Raw genomic sequence first — 27,821 nt, 5'->3', positions numbered from 1 at the left:
TGGGGTCCTTCTTCCTGCGGACTTTGCCGCACAGTTACAAACGGCAGTGTTTGTGGCCCTCAGTGCATTACCTCACTCTAACAAACGCAAGGGAAAGGTTAAACATAGCTTTCCTGACCCGGAGTCATCTAAATATTTATCAGATTTAGCTATTATGTCCCAGTTATCCGATGATGAGTTAAACTTTGTAGCTTCAGAGGGAGAACTTTCTGGGCCAGAGTTCTTAGCGTCTAAGCCTACTGCTGCGGAGGAACTGTCCTTTAGATTTAAAATTGAGCACTTGCATTTTTTATTAAAGGAGGTTCGGTCTACATTAGCGGTTCCAGAGGCCGCGCTGCCTGAAGAACTTATGATACCTAAATTATACAGAGTTTACAAAGACAGGAAAGTTCCTTTGACTTTTCCTGTGCCGGTTAAGATGGCGAACTTTATTAAGAACGAATGGGAAAAGAATTGGTTCTTCCTTTTCCCCCTCGTCTACTTTTAAAAAGTTGTTCCCGGTCCCAGACTCTCAACTGGATTTGTGGGGCTCCATTCCTAAGGTGGATTGTGCTATCTCTACGCTTGCTAAGCTTACTACTATACCTCTTGAGGATAGTTTTTCATTTAGAGAGCCGATGGATAAGTAAATGGAAACCTTTCTGAGAAAGATGTTTCAACATACAGGATTTTTGTTTCAACCGTTGGCTGCAGTTGCCAGAGCGGCTACTTACTGGTGCGACTCTTGTTAGAACTTATTGAGGTGAAGTCTCCCCTCAAGGATATTCAAGACAGAATTAAAGCTCTGAGAATTGCTCATTCTTTTATTTGTGATGCGAACATGCAAATTATTTGCCTAAATGCAAAGGCCTCTAGCTTTGCAGTTCTAGCCCACCGGGCACTCTGGTTGAAGTCTTGGTCCCTTCAAGGGAAAGATTTTATTTGGTCCAGGCCTGGACTCCATTATTTCTATGGTTACTGGAGGCAAGGGTGTCTTCCTACTGCAAGATAAGAAGAACAAGTCTAAGGGACGACAACCTTCTAATTTTAATTTCTTTCGTTCTGACAAATCCCAACAACAACAATCCTCTTCCAAGCCCGAGCAACCCAAGAGTACTTGGAAGCCGGCTCAGTCCTGGAATAAATCCAAGCAGAATAAAAAGCCCCCCCCAAACAAACAAATCGGCATGAAGGGGTGCCCCTGATCCAGGATCGGATTGTGTAGGGGCAGACTGTCTCTTTTTTCAGATGCCTGGTTCAAGAATGTAAAGGATCCGTGGGTCCTGGAGGTGGTATCTCAGGGATACAAGATAGGCTTCAAATCTCATCCGCCAAGGGGCAGATTCCTTCTCTCAAATCTGTCTACCAGACCAGAAAAGAGGGATGCCTTTCTAGGGTGCGTTAGGGATCTTTCTTCCTTAGGAGTTGTTGTCCCGGTGCCTATCGAAAAAAGAGGTTTGTGGTTTTTGTTCAAACCTTTTCATGGTCCCAAAGAAGGAAGGAACTTTCCGCCCAATTCTGGAACTAAAGTGCTTAAAGGGACACTGAACCCAATATTTTTCTGTTGTGATTCAGATAGAGCATGAAATTTTAAGCAACTTTCTAATTTACTCCTATTATCAAATTGTCTTCATTCTCTTGGTATCTTTATTTGAAATGCAAGAATGTAAGTTTAGATGCCGGCCCATTTTTGGTTAACAACCTGGGTTGTTCTTGCTGATTGGAGGATAAATTTATCCACCAATAAAAAAGTACTGTCCAGAGTCTGAACCAAAAAAAGCTTAGATGCCTTCTTTTTCAAATAAAAATAACAAGAGAACACAGAAAAATAAATAATAGGAGTAAATCAGAAAGTTGCTTCAAATTGTATGCTCTATCTGAATCACGAAAGAAAAAATTTGAGTTCAGTGTCCCTTTAAACAAATTTCTGTGTCTCATCCTTCAAGATGGAGACAATAAGGCCCATACTTCCTTTGATTCAGGAAGGCCAGTTTATGACCACTATAGATCTGAAGGACGCTTGCCTTCATATTCCAATCCACAGGGAACACTTTCAGTTCCTGAGGTTTGCATTCCTGGACCAGCACTTCCAGTTCATTGCCCTTCCGTTTGGCCTAGCTACTGCTCCAAGAATCTTTACAAAGGTTCTGGGGGATCTTCTAGCCGTTGCCAGAACTCAGGGTATTGCAGTAGCCCCATACTTGGACTATATTCTGGGGCAAGCACCATCCTTTCATCTTGCGGAAGAATTCTCGGAGTCCCTTCTCAGTCTTCTTCGATCACATGGATGGAAGATAAACTTGGAAAAGAGTTCTCTTATCCCAAGTACCAGGGTGGATTTCCAGGGTACTATAATAGATTCCATATCCATGAGGATATTTCTAACAGACCAGAAACGTTGCAAGCTAACTTCGGCATGACCTCCTTGAGTCCCTCTGTGGCTCAGTGTAAAGAGGTGATTGGTCATGGTGTCCTGCATGGACATAATTCCTTTTGCCAGTGTTTTGTCTCAGACCTTTACAACTGTGCATGCTGAGGAAGTGGAACGGCAATCATTCAGATCTGTCTCAACAGATTGTATTAGACAGCCGGTCAAGAGAATCACTCTCTTGGTGGCTCTGTCCAGATCATCTGTCCCGAGGGACATGCTTCTTAAGACCATCCTAGGAGATTGTGACTACAGACGCAAGCCTATCTGAATGGGGAGCTGTTTGATGTGCCAGGAAGGCCAAGGGGCTGTGGACCTCCTCCCTCCTGATCAATATTTTGGAACTACGGGCAATCTTAAAGGTCTTGAAGGCTTGGCCACTTCTGGGTTTGTCCCAGTTTATCAGATTCCAATCAGACAATATAACCTTGGTGGCTTACATCAACCATCAGGGGGAAATGAGAAGTTTCTTGGCGATGAGGGAAGTATCTCAGTTTCTGGAGTGGGCGGAGGCCTACAGTTGTTCGCTGTCAGCGATCTACATTCCGGGCGTGGACAACTGGGAGGCAGATTTTCTCAGCAGACAATCCTTCCATCCAGGGGCATGGTCTCTCCATCCCGAGGTGTTTGCAGAGATATGCAGCAAGTGGGGGATACCGGAGATAGATCTCATGGCGTCCAGTCTCATACCAAGCTACCCAGGTACGGGTCGAAGTCGAGGGATCCCCAAGCGGATCTAATAAATACACTAGCAGTGCCCTGGAGGTTCAAACTCGTATATCTTTTTCCTCCATTACCGCTTCTTCCTTGAGTGGTGGCCCGCATCAAGCAGGAGCAGGTATCAGTAATCTTGATTGCTCCATTGTGGCTACGAAGGACGTGGTTCGCGGATCTAGTGGGGATGTCCTCATCTCCTCCGTGGAAGTTACCTTGTCGCAGAGACCTGCTGATACAAGGTCCATTTGTTCATCAAAATCTAGATTCTCTGAGGCTGACTGCGTGGAGATTGAACGCTTAGTCTTAGCCAAGAGAGGTTTCTCTGAGAGTGTCATTGATACTCTCATTCAAGCTTGTAAACCAGTTACTCTGCGTATCTACCACAAGGTGTGGAGGACCTACTTATTCTGGTGTGAAGAGCGGGATTTTTCATGGCACAGAGTTAAGGTTGCCAGGATCTTATCTTTTCTCAAGGATGGGCTGGAGAAAGGCCTTTCTGCTAGTTCTCTGAGAGAACAGATTTCGGCCCTGTTGGTTTTATTGCAAAAGAGACTGGCTGAGCTTCCAGATGTGCAGTCCTTTGTTAAGGCTCTGATTAGGATCAGACCTGTGTTTAGATCTGAGGCTCATCCTTGGAGTCTAAATCTTGTTCTTTGGGTTTTGCAACAGGTTCCGTTTGAGCCTCTGCATTCCGTTGACATTAAATTGTTATCTTAGAAGGTTCTCTTTTTATTGGCTATTGCTTTGCAATGTGACCCCCCTTATCTGATTTTACATGCAGATAAGGCAGTTTTACGTACTAAATTAGGTTTTCTTCCTAAAGTTGTGTCAGATCGCAACATCAATCAGGAGATTGTGGTTCCTTCCTTGTGGCCTAATCCTTCTTCATCGAAGGAACGCTTACTTCACAATTTGGATGTAGTTTGTGCCTTGAAGTTTTATCTTCAGGCTACTAAGGAGTTTAGACAATCTTCCTCTTTGTTTGTTGTCTATTCAGGGAAGCGTAAGGGGCAGAAGGTTACTTCGACTTCCCTATATTTTTGGATAAGGAGTGTCATCTGCATAGCTTACGAGACAGCAGTACATCGTCCTCCTGAGAGGATAACACCTCATTCCACTAGAGCAGTGGCTTCCTCTTGGGCCTTTAAGAATGAGGCCTCTATAGATCAGATTTGTAAGGCGGGTACCTGATCCTCCTTAGATACTATTTCAAAATTTTACAAGTTTGATGTTTTTGCTTCGGCTGAAGCAGCTTTAGGGAGAAAAGTTTTGCAGGCTATGGTGCCCTCAGAATAGGGTCCGCCTCTTCCTTTTTTGTTACCTCCCATTATTCATTCAGTGTCCTCTGGAGCTTGGGTATAGTTTTCCCAACAGTATGGAATGAAGCCGTGGACTCTCCCTATCTTAGGAAGGAAAACATAATTTATGCTTACCAGATAAATTCCTTTCCTTCCGGTTAGGGAGAGTCCACGGCCCCCTCCCGTTTTTTTCTTATCTATGGGCGGTCCCCTATTATTTATTTTATTCTTCTGGCACCATTTATACCCTATTGTTTCTCCTACTTTTCCTTGTTCCCTCAGCAGAATGACTGGGGTAATGAGGAGGTGGTAGGGATATTTAAGCCTTTGGCTGGGGTGTCTTTGCCTCCTCCTGGTGGCCAGGTGTTGTATTTCCCAACAGTAAGGAATGAAGCCGTGGACTCTCCCTATCCGGAAGGAAAGGAATTTATCTGGTAAGTATAAATTATGTTTTTCGGGCATCTCATTTCTCCATCAGACCTTATTTTGTGTGTTCTATAAGTTATATAACATTATCCTTTTGAACAAATAATTTTGTGGTCTTTGAAGTTGAATTATTTTGCTAGTGGGTTTTTCTGTGACTTATAAGGATCAGTGCTTGAAGCTGTTCTCTGTAGCTCTGTATGAATTTTTGTCACATCCTCTGCTACTGCTGTTGCTCTATGCAACCTTTATGTAAATAGATTTTTACTCCTTTAGCTTGCTGATATTTCAAATGGGGACATGTTGGTGCCTTTATTGGTGACATTGACATTTTGTTATCACTAATTTAACAGTAAAACAACCCAAACGTACTAACTTCTGTTTACCCTTTAAGAGGCCTAATACTGAAGCTCATTTTAGTTTTTAAAATAAAATTTTGCAAAACACTTTAGCAAAAAAAAAATCTATTAACCCCCTTACCTACAGCACCATACCCTGTACAAGTCTTTTGTGCTTCCAGTGGTGTAAGACTGCGGGACTCGCTGACAGCGGCAAGGCTGCCTTATTTCTGCATGCCTGAAGCCCTTGGTGTCGGTGACATACTATGTACAGGTTATGCCGCTCTCATTAAGGGTTTAAAACTATAGCCTTTGTAGTATGCATGGAACATGTAGTATGTTCTGTATAACTGCATGATGGTGGCTTGTACTGTGTTAGCAATATGACGCAAAGTGAATAATAGCTTAAGCACATAGTTATATGCAAGCAGTAGTAGAAGAATAAAATGCTCTTATAAGTTAGATCATTTTCTTTTCCCACTTTTATGTCTTTTTAACCTTAGAGACTTGCACCAGGCTTGTACACATGGTGAAGATCTAGGCATTAACCACAGGCTAAAAAAGAGATTATTATTATTATACTTTATTTATAAAGCGCCAACATATTATTCAGCGCTGTCCATGGGTACAATTGATATAAGTAAAGCAATAATACAAAACTTTTAAGAGACAAAAAAATACAGGAGGAATTGAGGGCCCTATTGCTGTGGGAATTTACAATCAAGAAGAGTAAGAGGGTGAGAAACAGTAGGTGAGGACTGCAATGGTGACAATGATGTTAATACAGAGTTAGATGAGCGTAAATATTAGGTAAGTGGAATTATTACTGAGCTGGGTGGTTGGCTTCTCTTAACAAAAATGTCTTTTAAATGTTGTTTAAAAGAAGGCAGATTTGGGTCTAACAGCGTGAGAAAGTGTGTTCCAGTGGGTTGGTGCTGCATGAGAAAAGCCCCGAAAGGGTTAGAAATCTTAGCATATGTTTATATAAAAAACATATCATTATAATATATAAAATATATGTAATCAAATAAAAAAAATGTTTATCTTTTACAATCTGTAGAAACAAGTGGTACCGATCTCCCACGTGTTTAATCAGCTGCCTTGCCATTGGTTGGGGTGTGGTAGCTGATTTAAAATAATTTGAATATTTAAATTAAAGGGACATGAAACAACTTTCCTTTTTACTTCTATTGTCAAATTGTCTTTGTTTTCTTGTTATCGTCTGTTGAAAAGTAGGGATGTAAGCTCAGGAGTGTGCACGTGTCTGCAGCACTATATGGCAGCCGTTTTGCAAAAATGTTATACATTAGCAGTAGCACTAGATGGCAGCACTATTTTCTGTTATGTAGTGCTTCAGGCATGTGCACGCTACCTACCTAACATGAGAACTAAGCAAATTTGATAATAGAAGTAAAATGGAAACTTTTTAAAATTGTATTCTCTACCTGAATAATGAAAAAACCTTTTTGGGTTTTATGTCCCTTTAACTCCACATCTCATGCGCAGTAGCCAATAAAGTTTATCGCATGCGCACTGACCAATAAAGGTCTAGGGGTATGTGGCATACTTACCTCAATCTCAAATGAATTTCTGTAGTTGCTGCTCCATTCGCATGTCTTGGAACTTCTGCACTGTGGTGAGCCTTTTGCCCCGACGTTTGCATCACTATCCACATGACCGCCCTGTACCAGGCACCTGGATAGTGATGTGATGCAGGAGAGAAGAGCTAGGGGTCGGAAAATGTGCATAAGTAAGTGGTAGACATCTCTAATGCACATGTGGCCGCCATGATGTTTCTACCTAGGTAGAACATCGCTATTAGGGCAAGATAATGAGCATTACAAAGGGTTTGGCAGAGTTATAGATTTGTATGAAAAATTGCAAGAAAACAAAATAATTTGTACTAATTATTAATTGCAGATATGTGTATCAGTTAAAGTTGAGTGAGATAATAAAAAATTGGGTTTCCTATCCCTTTAAGTCTAGCATAGGAAGAGGGGATCATAGAAGATGCAAGAAGCAGGTCATTATCAGATCTTAGGGGGGGGCTGGAGTATATTTGTTGATTAGTGAAGATATAGATAGTGGAGAGCTGCGTTGGTAAGGGCTTTGTAGGTAATAGAGACAGCAATCATCAAGGTTACCAACGACCTACTTACAGCAAAATCAAAAGGGGTACTGCAAGGCTCTGTCCTCGGTCCCCTTCTCTTCTCAATCTACACGTCATCATAAGGTTCCATAATAAAGTCCCACAGGTTCCAATATCATTTGTATGCCGACGACGCCCAAATCTACTTCTCTGCACCAGACCTATCTCCTTCCTTGCTAACCCGTGTCACTAACTGTCTTTCTCACATCTCTTCCTGGATGTCCTCTCACTACCTCAAGCTAAATCTCTCCAAAACTGAGCTCCTTATTTTTCCCCCTTCTTCCAAAATTTCCACCCCCTATCTCTCTATAACTGTCGAGAACTCCATCATTACCCCTACCCCGCATGCCCGATGTCTTGGGGTCACATTTGACTCAGATCTTTCTTTCACTCCTCACATTCAGTCCCTGGCTAAAGCCTGCCGCTTCCACCTTAAAAACATCTCTAAAATTATATATTTCCTTCCTAAGATAGGGAGAGTCCACGGCATCATTCTTTACTGTTGGGAAATACAACACCTGGCCACCAGGAGGAGGCAAAGACACCCCAGCCACTTCCTCATTACCCCAGTCATTATTTGCCTTTCGTCACGTTAGGGCAATCCTTCCGTCCAGGGGAATAGTCTCTCCATCCCGAGGTGTTTGCAAAGATATACAGATCTCATGGCGTCCCGTCTCAATACCAAGCTACCCAGGTACGGGTCGAGATCGAGGGATACCAAAGCAGATCTAATAGATGCACTAGCAGTGCCCTGGAGGTTCAAACTCGTATATCTTTTTCCTCCATTACTGCTTCTTCCTCGAGTGGTGGCCCGCATCAAGCAGGAGCTGGTACCAATAATCCGGATTGCTCCATCGTGGCTGCAAAGGACGTGGTTCGCAGATCTAGTGCGTATGTCCTCATCTCCTCAGTGGAAGAGAGATTGTGGTTCCTTCCTTGTGACCTAATCCTTCTTCATCGAAGGAACGCTTACTTCACAATTTGGATGTGGTTCGCGCCTTGAAGTTCTATCTTCAGGCTACTAAGGAGTTTAGACAATCTTCCTCTTTGTTTGTTGTCTATTCGGGGAAGCGTAAGGGGCAGAAGGCTACTTCGACTTCCCTATTTTTTTGGTTAAGGAGTATCATCCGCTTAGCTTACGAGACAGCGGGACATCGTCCTCCTGAGAGGGTAACCGCTCATTCCACTAGAGCAGTGGCTTCCTCTTGGGCCTTTAAGATCGAGGCCTCTATGGATTAGATTTGTAAGGCGGCTACCTGGTCCTCCTTACATATTTTTTAAAATTTTTACAAGTTTGATGTTTTTGCTTCGGCTGAAGCAGCTTTAGGGAGAAAAGTTTTGCAGGCTGTGGTGCCCTCAGAATAGGGTCCACCTCTTCCTTTTTATTCCCTCCCGTTATTCATTCAATGTCCTCTGGAGCTTGGGTATAGTTTTCCCAACAGTAAGGAATGAAGTAGTGGACTCTCCCTATCTTAGGAAGGAAAACATAATTTATGCTTACCAGATAAATTCCTTTTCTTCCGGATAGGGAGAGTCCACAGCCCCCGCCCGTTTTTTCTTGTCTATGGGCGGTCCCCTATTATTTATTTTATTCTTCTGGCACCATTTATACCCTAATGTTTCTCCTACTTTTCCTTGTTCCCTCAGCAGAATGACTGGGGAATGAGGAAGTGGGAGGGATATTTAAACCTTTGGCTGGGGTGTCTTTGCCTCCTCCTGGTGGCCAGGTGTTGTATTTCCTAACAGTAAGGGATGAAGCCGTGGACTCTCCCTATCCGGAAGGAAAATAATTTATCTGGTAAGCATAAATTATGTTTTCCTTAAACAAGACACAACCAATATTTTAATCCACTCTTTCATCCTTTCCCGCCTCGATTACTGCAACTCTGTCCTCTCTGGTCTCCCCAGCTGCTGCATAGCTCCTTAGCAATCCATAATGAATGCCTCTGCCAGGCTCATCTTCCTTACACGTCGCTCTTCATCTGCTGCACCTCTCTGCCAATCCCTTCACTGGCTTCCTGTTGCCTCTACGATTAAACACAAAAGTCTCACTCTGACATACAAAGCCCTCAACTGCACTGCTCCCCCCTATATCTCAGACCTTGTCTCCAGATACTTTCCCTCCCGTCCCCTTGGCTCTGCTCATGACCTCCTACTCTCCTCCTCTCTTGTTACCTCCTCACACTCCCGTTTACAGGACTTCTCCAGACTGGCTCCCATCTTGTAGAACTCTCTGCCTTGCTGCACAAGACCATACCTCCCAACATTTCAAAATTCAAAAGAGGGGACCCCCCCCCCCCCGCGGCAAAAAAATAAAATAAAATGTGGTGGGCGGGGCTTAAAAAATCATAAGACCAAAGTAATATAAATAAAATTCTAAATAAAGTAATATATTTTAATACACTTAGGCAGCAAATCAAACACAAGCTCAAGCCACTGGTATAGCTATGTGAGCTATGTATTTAATTAGCCTTTGCAAAGACATTGCTAAATATTTTATCTTAATTGGACATTTAATAATAAATTCTTTAAAACTGCTCTCTGCATTCCCCATTAATATTATAGATTCTGGCCTTTAAAGTCAACAAAAATGCACTATAGTACACTACATAGCATACACTTACATATGCACATACACACACACACACTAAATAGCATACACTTATACATGCAGATACACACACACTACATAGCATACACTTATACATGCAGATACACACACACTACATAGTATACACTTATACATGCAGATACACACACACTACATAGCATACACTTACACATGCAGATACACACACACTACATAGCATACACTTATACATACAGATACGCACACACACAACATAGCATACACTTATACATGCAGATACACACACACTACATAGCATACACTTATACATGCAGATACACACACACTACATAGTATACACTTACACATGCAGATACACACACACTACATAGCATACACTTACACATGCAGATACACACACACTACATAGCATACACTTATACATGCAGATACACACACACTACATAGCATACACTTATACATGCAGATACAGCAAGTGGGGGACGCCTGAGAAAGATCTCATGGCGTCCCGTCTCAATACCAAGCTACCCAGGTACGGTCGAGATCGAGGGATACCAAAGCAGATCTAATAGATGCACTAGCAGTGCCCTGGAGGTTCAAACTCGTATATCTTTTTCCTCCATTACTGCTTCTTCCTCGAGTGGTGGCCCGCATCAAGCAGGAGCGGGTACCAATAATCCGGATTGCTCCATCGTGGCTGCAAAGGACGTGGTTCGCAGATCTAGTGCGTATGTCCTCATCTCCTCAGTGGAAGAGAGATTGTGGTTCCTTCCTTGTGACCTAATCCTTCTTCATCGAAGGAACGCTTACTTCACAATTTGGATGTGGTTCGCGCCTTGAAGTTCTATCTTCAGGCTACTAAGGAGTTTAGACAATCTTCCTCTTTGTTTGTTGTCTATTCGGGGAAGCGTAAGGGGCAGAAGGCTACTTCGACTTCCCTATTTTTTTGGTTAAGGAGTATCATCCGCTTAGCTTACGAGACAGCGGGACATCGTCCTCCTGAGAGGGTAACCGCTCATTCCACTAGAGCAGTGGCTTCCTCTTGGGCCTTTAAGAACGAGGCCTCTATGGATTAGATTTGTAAGGCGGCTACCTGGTCCTCCTTACATACTTTTTAAAATTTTTACAAGTTTGATGTTTTTGCTTCGGCTGAAGCAGCTTTAGGGAGAAAAGTTTTGCAGGCTGTGGTTCCCTCAGAATAGGGTCCACCTCTTCCTTTTTATTCCCTCCCGTTATTCATTCAATGTCCTCTGGAGCTTGGGTATAGTTTTCCCAACAGTAAGGAATGAAGTAGTGGACTCTCCCTATCTTAGGAAGGAAAACATAATTTATGCTTACCAGATAAATTCCTTTTCTTCCGGATAGGGAGAGTCCACAGCCCCCACCCGTTTTTTCTTGTCTATGGGCGGTCCCCTATTATTTATTTTATTCTTCTGGCACCATTTATACCCTAATGTTTCTCCTACTTTTCCTTGTTCCCTCAGCAGAATGACTGGGGAATGAGGAAGTGGGAGGGATATTTAAACCTTTGGCTGGGGTGTCTTTGCCTCCTCCTGGTGGCCAGGTGTTGTATTTCCTAACAGTAAGGGATGAAGCCGTGGACTCTCCCTATCCGGAAGGAAAATAATTTATCTGGTAAGCATAAATTATTTTTTCCTTAAACAAGACACAACCAATATTTTAATCCACTCTTTCATCCTTTCCCGCCTCGATTACTGCAACTCTGTCCTCTCTGGTCTCCCCAGCTGCTGCATAGCTCCTTAGCAATCCATAATGAATGCCTCTGCCAGGCTCATCTTCCTTACACGTCGCTCTTCATCTGCTGCACCTCTCTGCCAATCCCTTCACTGGCTTCCTGTTGCCTCTACGATTAAACACAAAAGTCTCACTCTGACATACAAAGCCCTCAACTGCACTGCTCCCCCCTATATCTCAGACCTTGTCTCCAGATACTTTCCCTCCCGTCCCCTTGGCTCTGCTCATGACCTCCTACTCTCCTCCTCTCTTGTTACCTCCTCACACTCCCGTTTACAGGACTTCTCCAGACTGGCTCCCATCTTGTAGAACTCTCTGCCTCGCTCCACAAGACCATACCTCCCAACATTTCAAAATTCAAAAGAGGGACCCCCCCGCGGCAAAAAATAAAATAAAATGTGGTGGGCGGGGCTTAAAAAATCATAAGACCAAAGTAATATAAATAAAATTCTAAATAAAGTAATATATTTTAATACACTTAGGCAGCAAATCAAACACAAGCTCAAGCCACTGGTATAGCTATGTGAGCTATGTATTTAATTAGCCTTTGCAAAGACATCATTGCTAAATATTTTATCTTAATTGGACATTTAATAATAAATTCTTTAAAACTGCTCTCTGCATTCCCCATTAATATTATAGATTCTGGCCTTTAAAGTCAACAAAAATGCACTATAGTACACTACATAGCATACACTTACATATGCACACACACACACTAAATAGCATACACTTATACATGCAGATACACACACACTACATAGCATACACTTATACATGCAGATACACACACACTACATAGTATACACTTATACATGCAGATACACACACACTACATAGCATACACTTACACATGCAGATACACACACACTACATAGCATACACTTATACATACAGATACGCACACACACAACATAGCATACACTTATACATGCAGATACACACACACTACATAGCATACACTTATACATGCAGATACACACACACTACATAGTATACACTTATACATGCAGATACACACACACTACATAGCATACACTTACACATGCAGATACACACACACTACATAGCATACACTTACACATGCAGATACACACACACTACATAGCATACACTTATACATGCAGATACACACACACTACATAGCATACACTTATACATGCAGATACACACACACTACATAGCATACACTTATACATGCAGATACACACACACTACATAGCATACACTTATACATGCAGATACACACACACTACATAGCATACACTTACACATGCAGATACACACACACTACATAGCATACACTTATACATGCAGATACACACACACTACATAGCATACACTTATACATGCAGATACACACACACTACATAGCATACACTTATACATGCAGATACACACACACTACATAGCATACACTTACACATGCAGATACACACACACTACATAGCATACACTTATACATGCAGATACACACACACACACTACATAGCATACACTTATACATGCAGATACACACACACTAAATAGCATACACTTATACATGCAGATACACACACACTACATAGCATATACTTATACATACAGATACACACACACTACATAGCATACACTTATACATGCAGATACACACACACTACATAGCATACACTTACACATGCAGATACACACACACTAAATAGCATACACTTATACAGCCAGATACACAGACACTACACAGTATACACTTATACATGCAGATACACACACACATTACATAGCATACACTAATACATGCAGCATACACTTATACATGCTGATACACAGACACTGCATAGTATACACTTATACATGCAGACACACACACACTACATAGCATACACTTATACATGCAGATACACATACACACACTACATAGCTTACATTTATACATACACACACTACATAGCATAAACTTATACATACAGATACACACACACAGTTATGGATACAGATAGACACACACACTACATCATATATGGGTATCTGTAATTCACTGTATGGGGTCCTGGGGTTGGCAAGCACATTAGCTGGCAGTCTGCGGCTGCCACTGTTCATTACCCTGGAATTAGCACTGCTCATTGTATAAAACTGAAGGCATGCTAGTATTATCACCAGGGGTTAGACGTCATCACTACCAGAGGTAGGTTAGAGAGGTCACCATTACCCGTGGTCAGAGTATATACAGCCTTCTTACTCATGCTTAACCCACACACCATTCCTTTTCCACAGGGAATTTAACAGGTATCTAACCCTGTGAGAGCAAAGCCAGCTGCTTCTGAGTATGGGCCCAATAGAATTTAAAAAATGTAATGCATGGGGCAATGCGGGACAGATGGCTAGCAGGGGGACAGGGGGACAGACCCCTAAAATCGGGACTGTCCCGCGAAAATCGGGACAGTTGGGTGGTATGCAAGACTCTCCCCTAGTTTTGAAAGCTTCAAGCACTCCCTAAAGACTCTACTGTTCAGGGAGGCATACAACCTACACTAACCTTTCTTTATACCAGTTCCTCTCCTCCATTGCTATTCCCTGAACCCCCTTAGCATTTAAGCCTAAGAGTCCAGCTGTTTGTAGATCACCTTCTTAAGAGCTGACTACAACAGTGCAACTCTTGGCAGGGCCCTCTACCCATTTGATCCCTATAATTGTTTTGTTGTACTCCGCCTTTGTTTATAGCACTGCGGAATCTGTTGGCGCTCTACAAATAACCAATACTAATAATAATAATAACAGAGACCACAACCTATTGTAGGGCTGTGATAGGAAGTAATGGATACCACAAATGAAGTTTAAAAAAATAAAATAAAAGGTAAAATCCAGTTAAATTGATAAATAATACATATTGCAATGCTAAATATATACTACTGCTTACGTGTTGTTTTTTTTTGTATTACAGTAATTAAACAATCTGTTTAAAGGACCATTAAATACAGTATACAAGTGTGTACTAAAAAGACAACGCAATAACACTTGCTCTAAATTTAAAATAAGCAGCAGATTTTTTCTGACAAATTAATTTTGTCCCCTCATTTGCCAGCCCCCTGTATCATGTGACAACCACCAGCCAATCTCAGGCTAGTATACGTATACACTGTGATATTGTGCCCATGCTCAGTAGGGACCTCAGAAAGTGTGCATATAAAAAGACTGCACAATGTTTAATTGGTGTGAACTGGAAATTCTCTTAAAGGGACATGAAACCCAAATTTTTTCTTTCATGATTCAGATAGAGAATACAATTTTAAACAGCTTTCCAATTTACTTATATTGTTTAATTTGCTTCCTTCTCTTGTTTTATTCTTTGCTGAAAGGTTTATCTAGGCAAGCTCAGGAGCAGCAAAGAACCTAGGTTCTAGCTGCTGATTGGTGGCTGCATATATATACTGATCATGTATATGTCATTGGCTCACCCATGTTGTTAGTTAGAAACCAGTAGTGCATTGCTGCTCCTTCAACAAATGATACCAAGAGAATTAAACAAATAAGATAATAGAAATAAATTAGAAAGTTGTTTAAAATTGTACTATATTTCTGAATCATGAAATACATTTTTTGGGTTTCATGTCCCTTTAAAACTGTCTGCTCTATTTGAATCATGAAAGTTTAATTTGACTTTACTATCCCTTTATACTGATCTAATCTTAGTGTTTTATGGGAAAAACAACTTACCATTGTACTATTATGTAGTGTGGGGTTAGCATCTTATTTGACTGCTTTGCTATTCACATTAGTTTTTTATTAAAAGGTGTTTTAAGGTAGTATATTGATACCAGATGGGGCTGTGAATGTTGCAAAACAATCCAGTAATCTGAAAATTGCTGATTAGCTATATATAGACAATGGCAGCAGTAACATAGGTTTCTTTGGGGAATGATTCATGTTCTATACACTATAAAGAAATCTCTCCTGTTAGCGCTGCAGAATCTGTTGTTGCTCTACAAATAACCGATAATAATAATAATAATAACGAAATGATATAAAGAAATCTCTGTTTGTTTTACTTCATTCTGCATGCGGATGTCTTCAAACTGAAGATTTATTTGGTGATATTGTTGTTATATGCTCAGTGTTTGTTTTTTTCACAAGTTGTTGTTTTTTTATATATAAATAATTAATCTAGAGAGAGTGGGACAAAGTACCATTTTCAAATAAAAACTGGAATTGTTTTGTAAGCAATTAAAGGGATAGAAAGGTCCAAATTGAAATGTGCATAATTGCAATATATTTCCCTTAGCAAATTTCTTTTCTTTTTCTAGTAACAATTAATACTGTTTTTCTGCAGCATATGTACATATCATGTGAGGCCTATGCACTAGTATTAAAACACCACACCTTCTCAGATAGTTGGTGGTGGTGTGTTTGCTTCTGGGAAGATGTAATTTGTGTCATACAAGCCAATGACTCTCTGAGCATGCATGCTGTTTGAATGTTGGTGCACCGGCCCTCGCAGGATATGTGCGTATGCCGCAGAATAACTTTTACTAGAAGCATTTTTGGTATTGGAAGTATATTGCAAAAATGCTTATACCTCTAATTGAAAAGCACTCATGCACATTTCAATTTTGACCTTTCCATCCCTTTAATTGCTTACAAAACAATTCTTGTTTTTATTTGAAAATTGTGCTTTGTCCCAACCTCTCTAGAAAGGGCAAAAAAATCTAATTCTTTAGGTTTTCAGAATGCTACAAATTACCTAATTTATTTGCAGCATTTGCAGGATAGTGAATTTGCTTTTTGGCCTCTCTAGGGAGCGTGAGAAAAGTTTGATACTTTCACAGAAGCAACCAATCAGTATTGTAGTAGCTCCGGGGAAGCACCAGCTGATTTGTTCTGAACTTTGCTACTAATGTCCCACTTATTAGGTTGTCATGAGCTACAACATTTTCAGATATATTTTAGCATTAAAATATAATAAGGTTCATAAAGAATATGATTTTTTTTTTAACCTAAAGCAGCTTATGCTAATCAAATATCCACATCATTCGGCTTCTCATGAGATTCTGACTGGGAGCACCAGGCACCCTGTGCTGCATATAGATAGTTCATTCTCTGATCAATTTTATAGCCTCAAAGCCTATTTTATACTTAAAGTGATTGTGTGATTGTGCTGCACAGTATATAAAAATATTATTCAAAACGGGAACTTTAATTCATGAAATTTTTAAATGATGCTTTATTTGTCTAATATTTACCATACAGTGATGGTAAATACCGTGCCGTTCCTCCGCCTGCATTTTATACTTTATTTAGCTGAACGATGACGAATCCGCCTTCAGCCAATCGTTGCGTGCAGACCTTGGCGTCCAGTTTATGGTGCACGCAACGACTGGCTGAAGGAGGATTCGTCATCACTCATTTAAATAAAATGTAACATGCGGGCTGAGGAATGGCACAATGTTTACCATCACTGTATGGTAAAAATTTGACAAATGAAACGTCGTTTAAAAATTTCATGGTTTAAAGTTCCCCTGTTTTGAATAATATTTTTATATATTGTGCAGCCCAATCGTTAAGTTTACAATCACTTTAATCTTTCTGAATCGTTCAGTAGTTTGGAATTAAATGCATACATTTTAGAGACATTTTTCTTAGTTACATGTAAAAAAATATATTAACGGTTTTCTTGGGCTGAAAAATAAATGTTTTTTTTTATGGTTTTAGCTGTGGCCCTGCCCACTGATAAAGCTGTGGGAGTCGTCCTCATTTTCCAGTGGACAGACTGTCCTCAGGGAAGAGTTCCTCTTATATTAACCCCTTAAGGACCAGCGACGTACCCTGTATGTCGCTGGCCTTTTTTTGGGACTTGATTGTTTTATAGCGCGGTCTTGCCACCATCGTTGAGACTGCTCTATTCCACAAAGCCTGCTGGAGGGAGTGCATTAATAGCGTGTTCTTGCTAGGCTTGTGCTATTATGTCCTGAAAAACCCCTTAACGACCAGTGACATACAGGGTACATTGTGGTCATTAAGGGGTTAAAATCAATTTAAACAGCTTTAACTTAACCTATGTAGGTAGTAAATGATTTAACTTGTTTAATAAATAGTGTGTTTTTATATGAATGATATATGTTTAAATGCTCATTTCAGGTTATTCTTAGCAGTCCTCATTTAACTATAAATAAATGTTAAAGTTTTATTGAAAGCAATTTATGAAACCATTTGAGTTTGTGTTTCTTTCTATAAGAAATAGTAAATGTTTCCCATTACCAGTGAAGGAACAGAGTGGGTCTTACTATTCCCAAGTGTGATGCCTATTTACCGTTGTTGTGCTGATTGTGTGTAATGACGCAATTCTCTCCCTCTCTTGCAGAGCTCATATCCCATCTGGGAGGACTTTAATTCCAAAGCCACAAAACTTCACTCCCAGCTCAGGTGAGAGGGGTAAGAATATCAAGGGTGGTTGTGTCCCTGTGAGTAACACAGAGACTAATTAATGTATCACATTTCCTATTTACTTTTGCAAACGTGTTAATGAACCAATGAAAATGCAGTAATGGAAGTAATTACAACAAAGATTATATAATTTAAAGGGACAATAAACTCTTGTAATAATATGCATTTTTCTGCAGCCTTCCCATAGATTAAAGGGACAGTCTACACCAGAATTTTTATTGTTTTAAAAGATAGATAATCCCTTTATTACCCATTCCCCAGTTTTGCATAACCAACACAGTTATAATAATATACTTTTAACCTCTGTGATTATCTTGTATCTAAGCCTCTACAAACTGCCCCTTTTTTCAGTTCTTTTGACAGACTTGCAGTCTAGCCAATCAGTGCCTGCTCCCAGATTACTTCACGTGCACGAGCACAGTGTTATCTATATGAAATATGTGAACTAACACCCTCTAGTGGTGAAAAACTGTTAAAATGCAATCTGAAAGAGGTGGGCTTCAAGGTCTAAGAAATTAGCATATGAACCTCCTAGGTTAAGCTTTCAACTAAGAATACCAAGAGAACAAAGCAAAATTGGTGATAAAAGTAAATTGTAAAATTGTTTAAAATTACATGCTCTATCTGAATCATGAAAGTTTATTTTGGCCTAGACTGTCCCTTTAACTTAGCAGTTAAACTATGGGCTTTATAATCAAAAACTTGTCAGCGTGAAGAGAAATAGCGCAATTTAAAAAAAAAATGTTTTTATTATATTGGGCCAGATTATGAGTGGAGCGAAAACTTTTGCGTGCAAGCGTTATCGGATTTTCGCAATTGTTTGCATGCAGGTTAAATTTCGCTGGTATTACAAGTTGAAAGTAAACGTGATCGTTTGAGTGCAATTGTGATTTATGCTAGAATGATTGCTGCATCCTCAGAGCTTGGTTAACTGTTTTGTGAAACAAAAAAAGTCTTACAAAACACATCAAAAATAAATTACAAAGTACAGTTACACTCATAATAACAACTTCTAATAAAAAATTATTAAAAAATATATTGCACAAAAAAGTTTTAAGGGCTGAAAGATATGAGGTCTCAGGTGTTAGAAAACAAAGGCAGACAAAGGACTTTAACATAGAGATACATACATATACGTCTAAAGATTCATATGTGTGTGTATATATATATATATATATATATGTTTATGTATGTGTACATATGTATTTCTATGTGTATATATGTATTTACAGACATATATACACATATTCAAACAACACAGGTGGTTTAAAATCAAAGAATCTATGTAGTTTCTATTTGAGAGCCTTGCTTAGTTAGTTATGGGCCAGAACAAATAGTTGTGCATAGGCATTAATAACAGTTTCATTACATATAAGTACACCCTAGAGTAGGGGGGGATAAAGAGTAATGCCTCTGAGCACAAAAAATTGGTTAGGTAAGAAAAATTAGATAAACACAGTGCTTAAAATTTAGCTTTTATTATTACTAGTAAAAATGACAGCACACAGTGAAAAACAGATACACTGTTCACTGCGAGAGTGAGAGCGAGCACGATAACTTTTTACTATCAACTAAATAGCACTCTGCTTGTAATCTAGCCCTTGTAATCAGGGCCGGCGCTAGGATTTTTGGCCACACAGGCGAGGATACATTTTGCCGCCCCCCCCCCCCCCATTACATAACATCCCAATTTTTTCTATCATGATTCAGCTAGAACATGACATTTTAAGCAACTTTCTAATTAACTCCTATTATCAATTGTTCTTCATTCTCTTGGTATCTGTATTTGAAAAGCAGGAATGTAAGCTTAGGAGCAGCACTGGCTGATTGGTAGCTAAATGCAAATCAAACAGTGGTAGCGCAGCATTGAAAATCAAACAATGGCAGTGCAGCATAGCAAATCAAACAGTGGTAGCGCTGCATAACAAATCAAACAGTGGTTGTGCTGCATAACACACCAGACAGTGGCTGTGCTGCATAACAAATCAAACAGTGGTTGTGCTGCAAAGCAAATCAAACAGTGGTTGAGCTGCATAACAAATTAGACAGTGGTTGTGCTGCATAACACATCAGACAATGGTTCTGTTGCATAACACATCAGGCAGTAGTGCATAAATATATATAACTAACAATCAAACCCTCTAGGAGGTACTTGTAGGAAATATGCAATGAAAAGCATTTTTGAGATAGGAAATCATTCTCACCTGTTCTGTGTGCCTGCTATCTCAAAAATGCTTCCCATTGTATATTTCCTACAAGTAGCTCCTAGAGGGTTTGGTTGTTAGTATAGGTAAAGAGGGGGTAAAGAGTGACTGAGTTACAGAAAGAATGGGGATAAAAGGAAAAATATGAAAGAGATGCACATATCCTTTTCAACTTTTTTTTTTCTTTCTAGATGGAACCAGGGGGCTAGGGAATGCAGTGAAGTCAGGATTGTCCATAGGCTTGACATGATGGTTTAGGGACAGAGCTTGTTATTTCTAGTTTTAAGTAGTCGCAGAGCATAAATAGGCAAATGAAGGATAGCAGGACAGGGCCCTGTGCAGATACTCAAAGCCTCATAAAGTGATTCAGGTGGACTCTGTGTGTGATTGTTTAGAACAGATTGTTAAGAAAAAGAAAATAAGATTATGTAGGATTCAATCTTAAACATACAGTGACTTACAGCCCTGCGCAAATTCTTACAGCCTTACAAAGAGTTGCAAGCACCCTTGACTGACCATCAGGCAAACTGAGCAAATACTTAGTAGACTGTACCAGTGCCTTGTAACCCCCACATTGCCTACTGCTAGCAAGGGTACTGGTTGTGACCCTTTCTGTCTAGTTTTCAGGAAGTATAGTGTCATTCACTGTGCCACTGCTCAGCTGCACTGACTGACACTCAAAGTGCAGAGATTGGATCCAGCCCCTGCAGCAGTCAGGGAGTACACCACTGAGTACACAGTAAGTGACTAGTTGAACTTGGTGTGCACTCAGAGTGGGAGGAGGGGGTAGTTTTTGTATCTGGCTTTATTCAGTTGATGGCTTATGATCAAGCACTGGCATTGCTAAAGGGAGTTTATGCATTGTGGTGCTGTGCGCTCTAAAACCTGTTCTACAATGACAGGCAGCACCACTGACAATTGCAATGGAGGGAGGCTGAGACAGACTGTCTGTCTGGGGTACCTTTTCTGTTACAGTCTGTCTCAGTCTCCCTTCCCTGCAATTGTCAGTGGTGCTGTCTGTTAGTAATGCCAGTGCTCGTTCATAGCCATCAACTGAATAAAGCTAGATACAAGAGAACTACCCCCTCCTCCCACCTTGAGTGCACATGACACCAAGTTCAACTACTTACTTACTTACTGTGTACTCAGTGGTGTACTCTCTGACTGCTGCAGGGGCTGGATCCAATCTCTGCACTTTGAGTGTCTGTCAGTCAGTGCAGCTGAGCAGTGGCACAGTAAGTGACTACGGGACCTAGGAGTGTTAGTGACTCGCCGTCAGCCATAGAACCAGCCTGAGCCTCCAACGGGTACCCTCCCTGCTCTATTTACCCAGCACAGCTTGTTCCCTGGCTGCTGCTGCAGTGGTGCTCTCCCCAGGACAGCGGGACAGAAAGTGTTGGCTGCCTGTCTGGGATAAAAAGCTCCTGAGAGGGGAAATGAAAAAGTAAAAAACTCCTGCTGGCAGTGCACCTTTGAGTAAGAAACTCGAGTCGCACTCGCACGGTTAACAAATTTATTCAGCCCTGATGGCTGCCGTCTGGGAAATGAAAAAGAACAGTAAAAAACTCCCGCTGGCAGTGCGCGGCGCCTTTGAGTAAGAAACTCAACTCGAGTCGCACTCGCACCTGTTTTAATACGCTCTGGCTCTGACTGCAGACAGCATCTAAAAACAAAATAGGCAGGCGGACTAAAATAAAATTGTAAAAAAACATATATGTGTTGCCGCTCTAAGATTGTGCCCCCCTGCTTGCGCGCACTAAGGCGACTGCCTAACTTGCCTGTATGCAAGTGCTGGCCCTGCTTGTTATTAAGGTGCCTCTCCTTCACTTCCAGAACCCTGCATAGCTTTATATGAGCTCTCATGCTAAAAATTAGTTTAAAATTGTTTGAGGGACCTCGCAGCACTGAGAAGATTTCTTAGATAATCTCGCTAGAGTGGAAAGCTCCATCAATGAGAAGAGATTGACATCTTGTCTGCTGCAAAGTCACCCATTTCTTTCCATTTTTGAGGAGCCAATCTAGACTTGTGAAGTCTGCCATGTGCTGTTTCAGTTTTCAGGGCTGGAAAATCCACAAATATCTTGAGTGCACATGGTAACTTTTTCAATTGAAAGGGACATGTAATGAAATACTCAGACTTTTTTTTTTCTTTTAAATCCATTATATATATATATATATATATATATATATATATATATATATATATATATATATATATATATATATATATATATATATATATACAAAATTATACATGATAGTGTATATGTATATATATATATATATATATATATAAACAATGCTTAATTGCTTATATGTAGCATGTAGTCAAAATCATTTATTAATCAAAAATAAAATAATTCTTGTTTTTAAAAAAATAAATAAAAAAAATCAGACTTTAATTAAAAGAAATAAATAATGAAAACATATTTCAAAGTTTACATTCCCTTTAAAAAGACAGTGACAGAAAACTGGTTTTACATAATTGATAACAGTGTTGCACAGATGCTTGGGGGATGTAATGTGGCTCTTCCACAGTGGTGGCTTTGTGTCTGCAAGCTACTGTATGCCGAGCCTCGCAGCATGTGACTGTACTGTGTTATAATGAAACATTTGCCACACTACTTCTCCCAATCCGAATCAAAGGACTTATCCATGTAGCTTTGATGTCCCAGTGTGTGAAGCTCCAGTGTTTTTTTTAATTCAGCACATATATCATGGTTTGTTTGTGTGTATTTTGTATACAGTTGATTTTCCATGGAGGTTTCTATGTGCTTAAAGCCATTTGGAATATTTTCTTTTGATAATTGTGTTTATTTTAAGGTACCTTATGTTAAATCAAGAGTTGTTTGCTTAGGGTGTTCATTAAAATGTTTATATAAATTTAAAAAGAGTTTTGATTTGTTTGGTTGAATGAATGTTGTAAGCGTGGTGGATTGTATGTACAAATTTATCAATGTCATAATGAAATTTGCTATATCAATATGTCCTGACTTCAGAAAATTGTCACAACTTTCTTAAAATTCATCTATCTTGGGTTTCCCTCTAATTCAGTGTCACTCAAAATCAAATTATACCTTTTTATGAATACAAATCTTAAAAAAAATATTTCAATGCGTGCATAAGAAACGTTTTAAGTTTAATTATTTATGCATCTACAAGCAACATTAAAGGGACATCAAATCCAAAGTTTCTCTTTCATGATTCAGATAGAGAATACAATTTTAAACAACATTCCAATTTACTTCTATTATCTAATTTGCTTAATTCTTTAGATATCCTTTGTTGAAGAAATAGCAATGCACATGGGTGAGCCAATCACACGAGGCATCTATGTGCAGCCACCAATCAGCAGCTACTGAGCCTATCTAGATATGCTTTTCAGCAAAGGATATCAAGAGAATGAAGCAAATTAGATAATAGAAGTAAATTACAAAAGTTGTATAAAATTGCATACTTTATCTAAACCATGAAAGAAAAAAATGTGGGTTTCATGTCCCTTTAATTAACTCAAAGGGGCAGTGTACTGTAAACATTGTGTTCCTCTTAATGTGACTTGTTATACCAGCTGCAGAGTTTAAAATGTATGGGAAATAGCTCTTTTAGGTATATTTTTGTATATGAATTCGTTGTCTCTACTGATTGAAACCACAACTTAATTAAATGGGCTGAGTCTCCAGAGAGAGCAGAACTCATTAGCATTTCTTTCAATATTTACTCAAAATCCTCCTAATCTTATCTATCTATTCACAGTAAGACCAATACACATGGCTTCATGATCAAATGTTTGCAAGCAAAAACACGAAAAAAAAAACACTTTTAGACTTGTTCAATTATTAAAGAAAATGGGCTGTCCCAGCGAGTGGCGAGGTGTCTCCCATAGAAATATTGAGAGCAGTGTTCCCTCTAAGGACAGTTTTGTGTGCAGCCCAGCAGTGAAACAGTTAACAAGAGAACCATACCTTCCCATCTGCATTGTGCAGTGTTTGCTAATTGCAGGGTGTGGATACCTAATTAACTGTTTCACTGCTGGGACGCACACAAAACTGGCCTTAGAGGGAACACTGATTGAGAGCTCTCTGCTATGCAAAACTTCAAAATGGTGAGCAAAGTACACAGGAAGAAACAGGCGTATGTTTAAACTTTAATATTATGTCAAATACAAAACAAAATACAGTACGCTGTTTTCAGTGCACTGTACCTTAAAGTGACACTGCACCCAAATGTTTTCTTTCATGATTCAGAAAGAGCATGAAAATTTAAGCAACTTTCTAATTTACTCCTATTATCAATTTTTCTTCGTTCTCTTGCTATCTTTATTTAAAAAGCAGGAATGTGATGCATAGGAGCCGGCCCATTTTTTGTTGAGAACCTGGGTTATGCTTGCTCATTGGTGGGTAAATGTAAGCCTCCAATAAGCAACGCTGTCCATGGTGCTGAACCTAAAATAGGCTGGCTGCTAAGATTTACATTCCTGCTTTTAAAATAAAGATAGCAAGAGAACAAAGAAAAATTGATAATAGGAGTAAATTAGAAAGTTGCTTAAAATGTCATGCTCTATCTGATTCATGAAAGAAAAAATTTGGGTTCAGTGTCCCTTTAAATTCGCTGTTATATGTATATGCATAGGGTTTCCGTTCAGAATAATTAGTGCTTTGAGTATTTTGATTAAAGCTCGCCACCTTTTGAATTGCGAGAAAAAACAGATCTTTAGGGCAGAGATAGTTATGCTTGGATTGGAGAGACAATTTCATTCACGCCCATGTTCATCCCATTTTATGAATAAAACAACAATTTTGCTTTGTATTTTGTATTTATAAGTATAAATTCCTAGTGTACTGGAATTACAATTTATGCTGTGCATATGAAAAGGGACAGTCTACACCAGAATTTTTATTGTTTAAAAAGATAGATAATCCCTTTATTACCCATCCCCCAGTTTTGCATAACCAGCACTGTTATATTAATATACTTTTCTCCAACATAGGTGTGTCCGGTCCACGGCGTCATCCTTACTTGTGGGATATTCTCTTCCCCAACAGGAAATGGCAAAGAGCCCAGCAAAGCTGGTCACATGATCCCTCCTAGGCTCCGCCTACCCCAGTCATTCTCTTTGCCGTTGTACAGGCAACATCTCCACGGAGATGGCTTAGAGTTTTTTAGTGTTTAACTGTAGTTTTTCATTATTCAATCAAGAGTTTGTTATTTTCAAATAGTGCTGGTACGTACTATTTACTCAGAAACAGAAAAGAGATGAAGAATTCTGTTTGTATGAGGAAAATGATTTTAGCAACCGTAACTAAAATCCATGGCTGTTCCACACAGGACTGTTGAGAGCAATTAACTTCAGTTGGGGGAACAGTTTGCAGTCCCTTGCTGCTTGAGGTATGACACATTCTAACAAGACGATGTAATGCTGGAAGCTGTCATTTTCCCTATGGGATCCGGTAAGCCATGTTTATTTCGATTGTAAATAAGGGCTTCACAAGGGCTTATTTAAACTGTAGACTTTTTTTGGGCTAAATCGATTGATATTAACACTTATTTAGCCTTGAGGAATCATTTATTCTGGGTATTTTGATTTAATAATATCGGCAGGCACTGTTTTAGACACCTTATTCTTTAGGGGCTTTCCCAAAGCATAGACAGAGTCTCATTTTCGCGCCGGTGTTGCGCACTTGTTTTTGAGAGGCATGGCATGCAGTCGCATGTGAGAGGAGCTCTGATACTTATAAAAGACTTCTGAAGGCGTCATTTGGTATCGTATTCCCCTTTGGGTTTGGTTGGGTCTCAGCAAAGCAGATACCAGGGACTGTAAAGGGGTTTAAAGCTTAAAACGGCTCCGGTTCCGTTATTTTAAGGGTTAAAGCTTCCAAAATTGGTGTGCAATATTTTCAAGGCTTTAAGACGCTGTGGTGAAAATTTGGTGAATTTTGAACAATTCCTTCATGTTTTTTCGCAATTGCAGTAATAAAGTGTGTTCAGTTTAAAATTTAAAGTGACAGTAACGGTTTTATTTTAAAACGTTTTTTGTACTTTCTGATCAAGTTTATGCCTGTTTAACATGTCTGAACTACCAGATAGACTGTGTTCTGAATGTGGGGAAGCCAGAATTCCTATTCATTTAAATAAATGTGATTTATGTGATAATGACAATGATGCCCAAGATGATTCCTCAAGTGAGGGGAGTAAGCATGGTACTGCATCATTCCCTCCTTCGTCTACACGAGTCTTGCCCACTCAGGAGGCCCCTAGTACATCTAGCGCGCCAATACTCCTTACTATGCAACAATTAACGGCTGTAATGGATAATTCTGTCAAAAACATTTTAGCCAAAATGAACCCTTGTCAGCGTAAGCGTGGCTGCTCTGTTTTAGTTACTGAAGAGCATGACGACGCTGATATTAATATCTCTGAAGGGCCCCTAACCCAATCTGAGGGGGCCAGGGAGGTTTTGTCTGAGGGAGAAATTACTGATTTAGGGAACATTTCTCAGCAGGCTGAATCTGATGTGATTACATTTAAATTTAAATTGGAACATCTCCGCATTTTGCTTAAGGAGGTATTATCCACTCTGGATGATTGTGAAAATTTAGTCATCCCAGAGAAACTATGTAAAATGGACAAGTTCCTAGAGGTGCCGGGGCTCCCAGAAGCTTTTCCTATACCCAAGCGGGTGGCGGACATTGTTAATAAAGAATGGGAAAGGCCCGGTATTCCTTTCGTCCCTCCCCCCATATTTAAAAAATTGTTTCCTATGGTCGACCCCAGAAAGGACTTATGGCAGTCAGTCCCCAAGGTCGAGGGAGCGGTTTCTACTTTAAACAAACGCACCACTATTCCCATAGAGGATAGTTGTGCTTTCAAAGATCCTATGGATAAAAAATTAGAAGGTTTGCTTAAAAAGATGTTTGTTCAGCAGGGTTACCTTCTACAACCCATTTCATGCATTGTCCCTGTCACTACTGCCGCATATTTCTGGTTTGATGAACTGCTTAAGGTGCTCGATAGTGACTCTCCTCCTTATGAGGAGATTATGGACAGAATCAATGCTCTCAAATTGGCTAATTCTTTCACTCTAGACGCCTCTTTGCAATTGGCTAAGTTAGCGGCTAAGAACTCTGGGTTTGCTATTGTGGCGCGCAGAGCGCTTTGGTTGAAATCTTGGTCGGCTGATGCGTCTTCCAAGAACAAGCTACTAAACATTCCTTTCAAGGGGAAAACGCTGTTTGGTCCTGACTTGAAAGAGATTATCTCTGATATCACTGGGGGTAAGGGCCACGCCCTTCCTCAGGATCGGCCTTTCAAGGCAAAAAATAGACCTAATTTTCGTCCCTTTCGCAAAAACGGACCAGCCCAAGGTGCTACGTCCTCTAAGCAAGAGGGTAATACTTCTCAGGCCAAGCCAGCTTGGAGACCAATGCAAGGCTGGAACAAGGGAAAGCAGGCCAAGAAACCTGCCACTGCTACCAAGACAGCATGAAATATTGGCCCCCGATCCGGGACCGGATCTGGTGGGGGGCAGA

The 27,821-nt window shown here is 40.1% G+C and overlaps 1 protein-coding gene across 3 annotated transcripts in view; it reads left to right on the top strand.

The window, feature by feature from the left end:
- Positions 1-27,821, top strand: part of MTSS2 (MTSS I-BAR domain containing 2) — a 251,462-nt gene that overhangs the window by 105,521 nt on the left and 118,120 nt on the right. For all 3 annotated transcript variants that reach the window (XM_053702330.1, XM_053702322.1, XM_053702313.1), the window contains exon 2: positions 18,009-18,070. In XM_053702330.1, coding sequence (XP_053558305.1) covers positions 18,009-18,070 — 62 coding nt within the window. The remainder of the gene's footprint in view (positions 1-18,008; positions 18,071-27,821) is intronic.

The sequence above is a fragment of the Bombina bombina genome, chromosome 1 (genome assembly GCF_027579735.1).
Source record: "Bombina bombina isolate aBomBom1 chromosome 1, aBomBom1.pri, whole genome shotgun sequence".
NCBI classification, from domain to species: Eukaryota; Metazoa; Chordata; class Amphibia; order Anura; family Bombinatoridae; genus Bombina; species Bombina bombina.
Note: the sequence above shows the minus strand (reverse complement) of the source record. Positions and strands in the feature narration are given on the sequence as shown.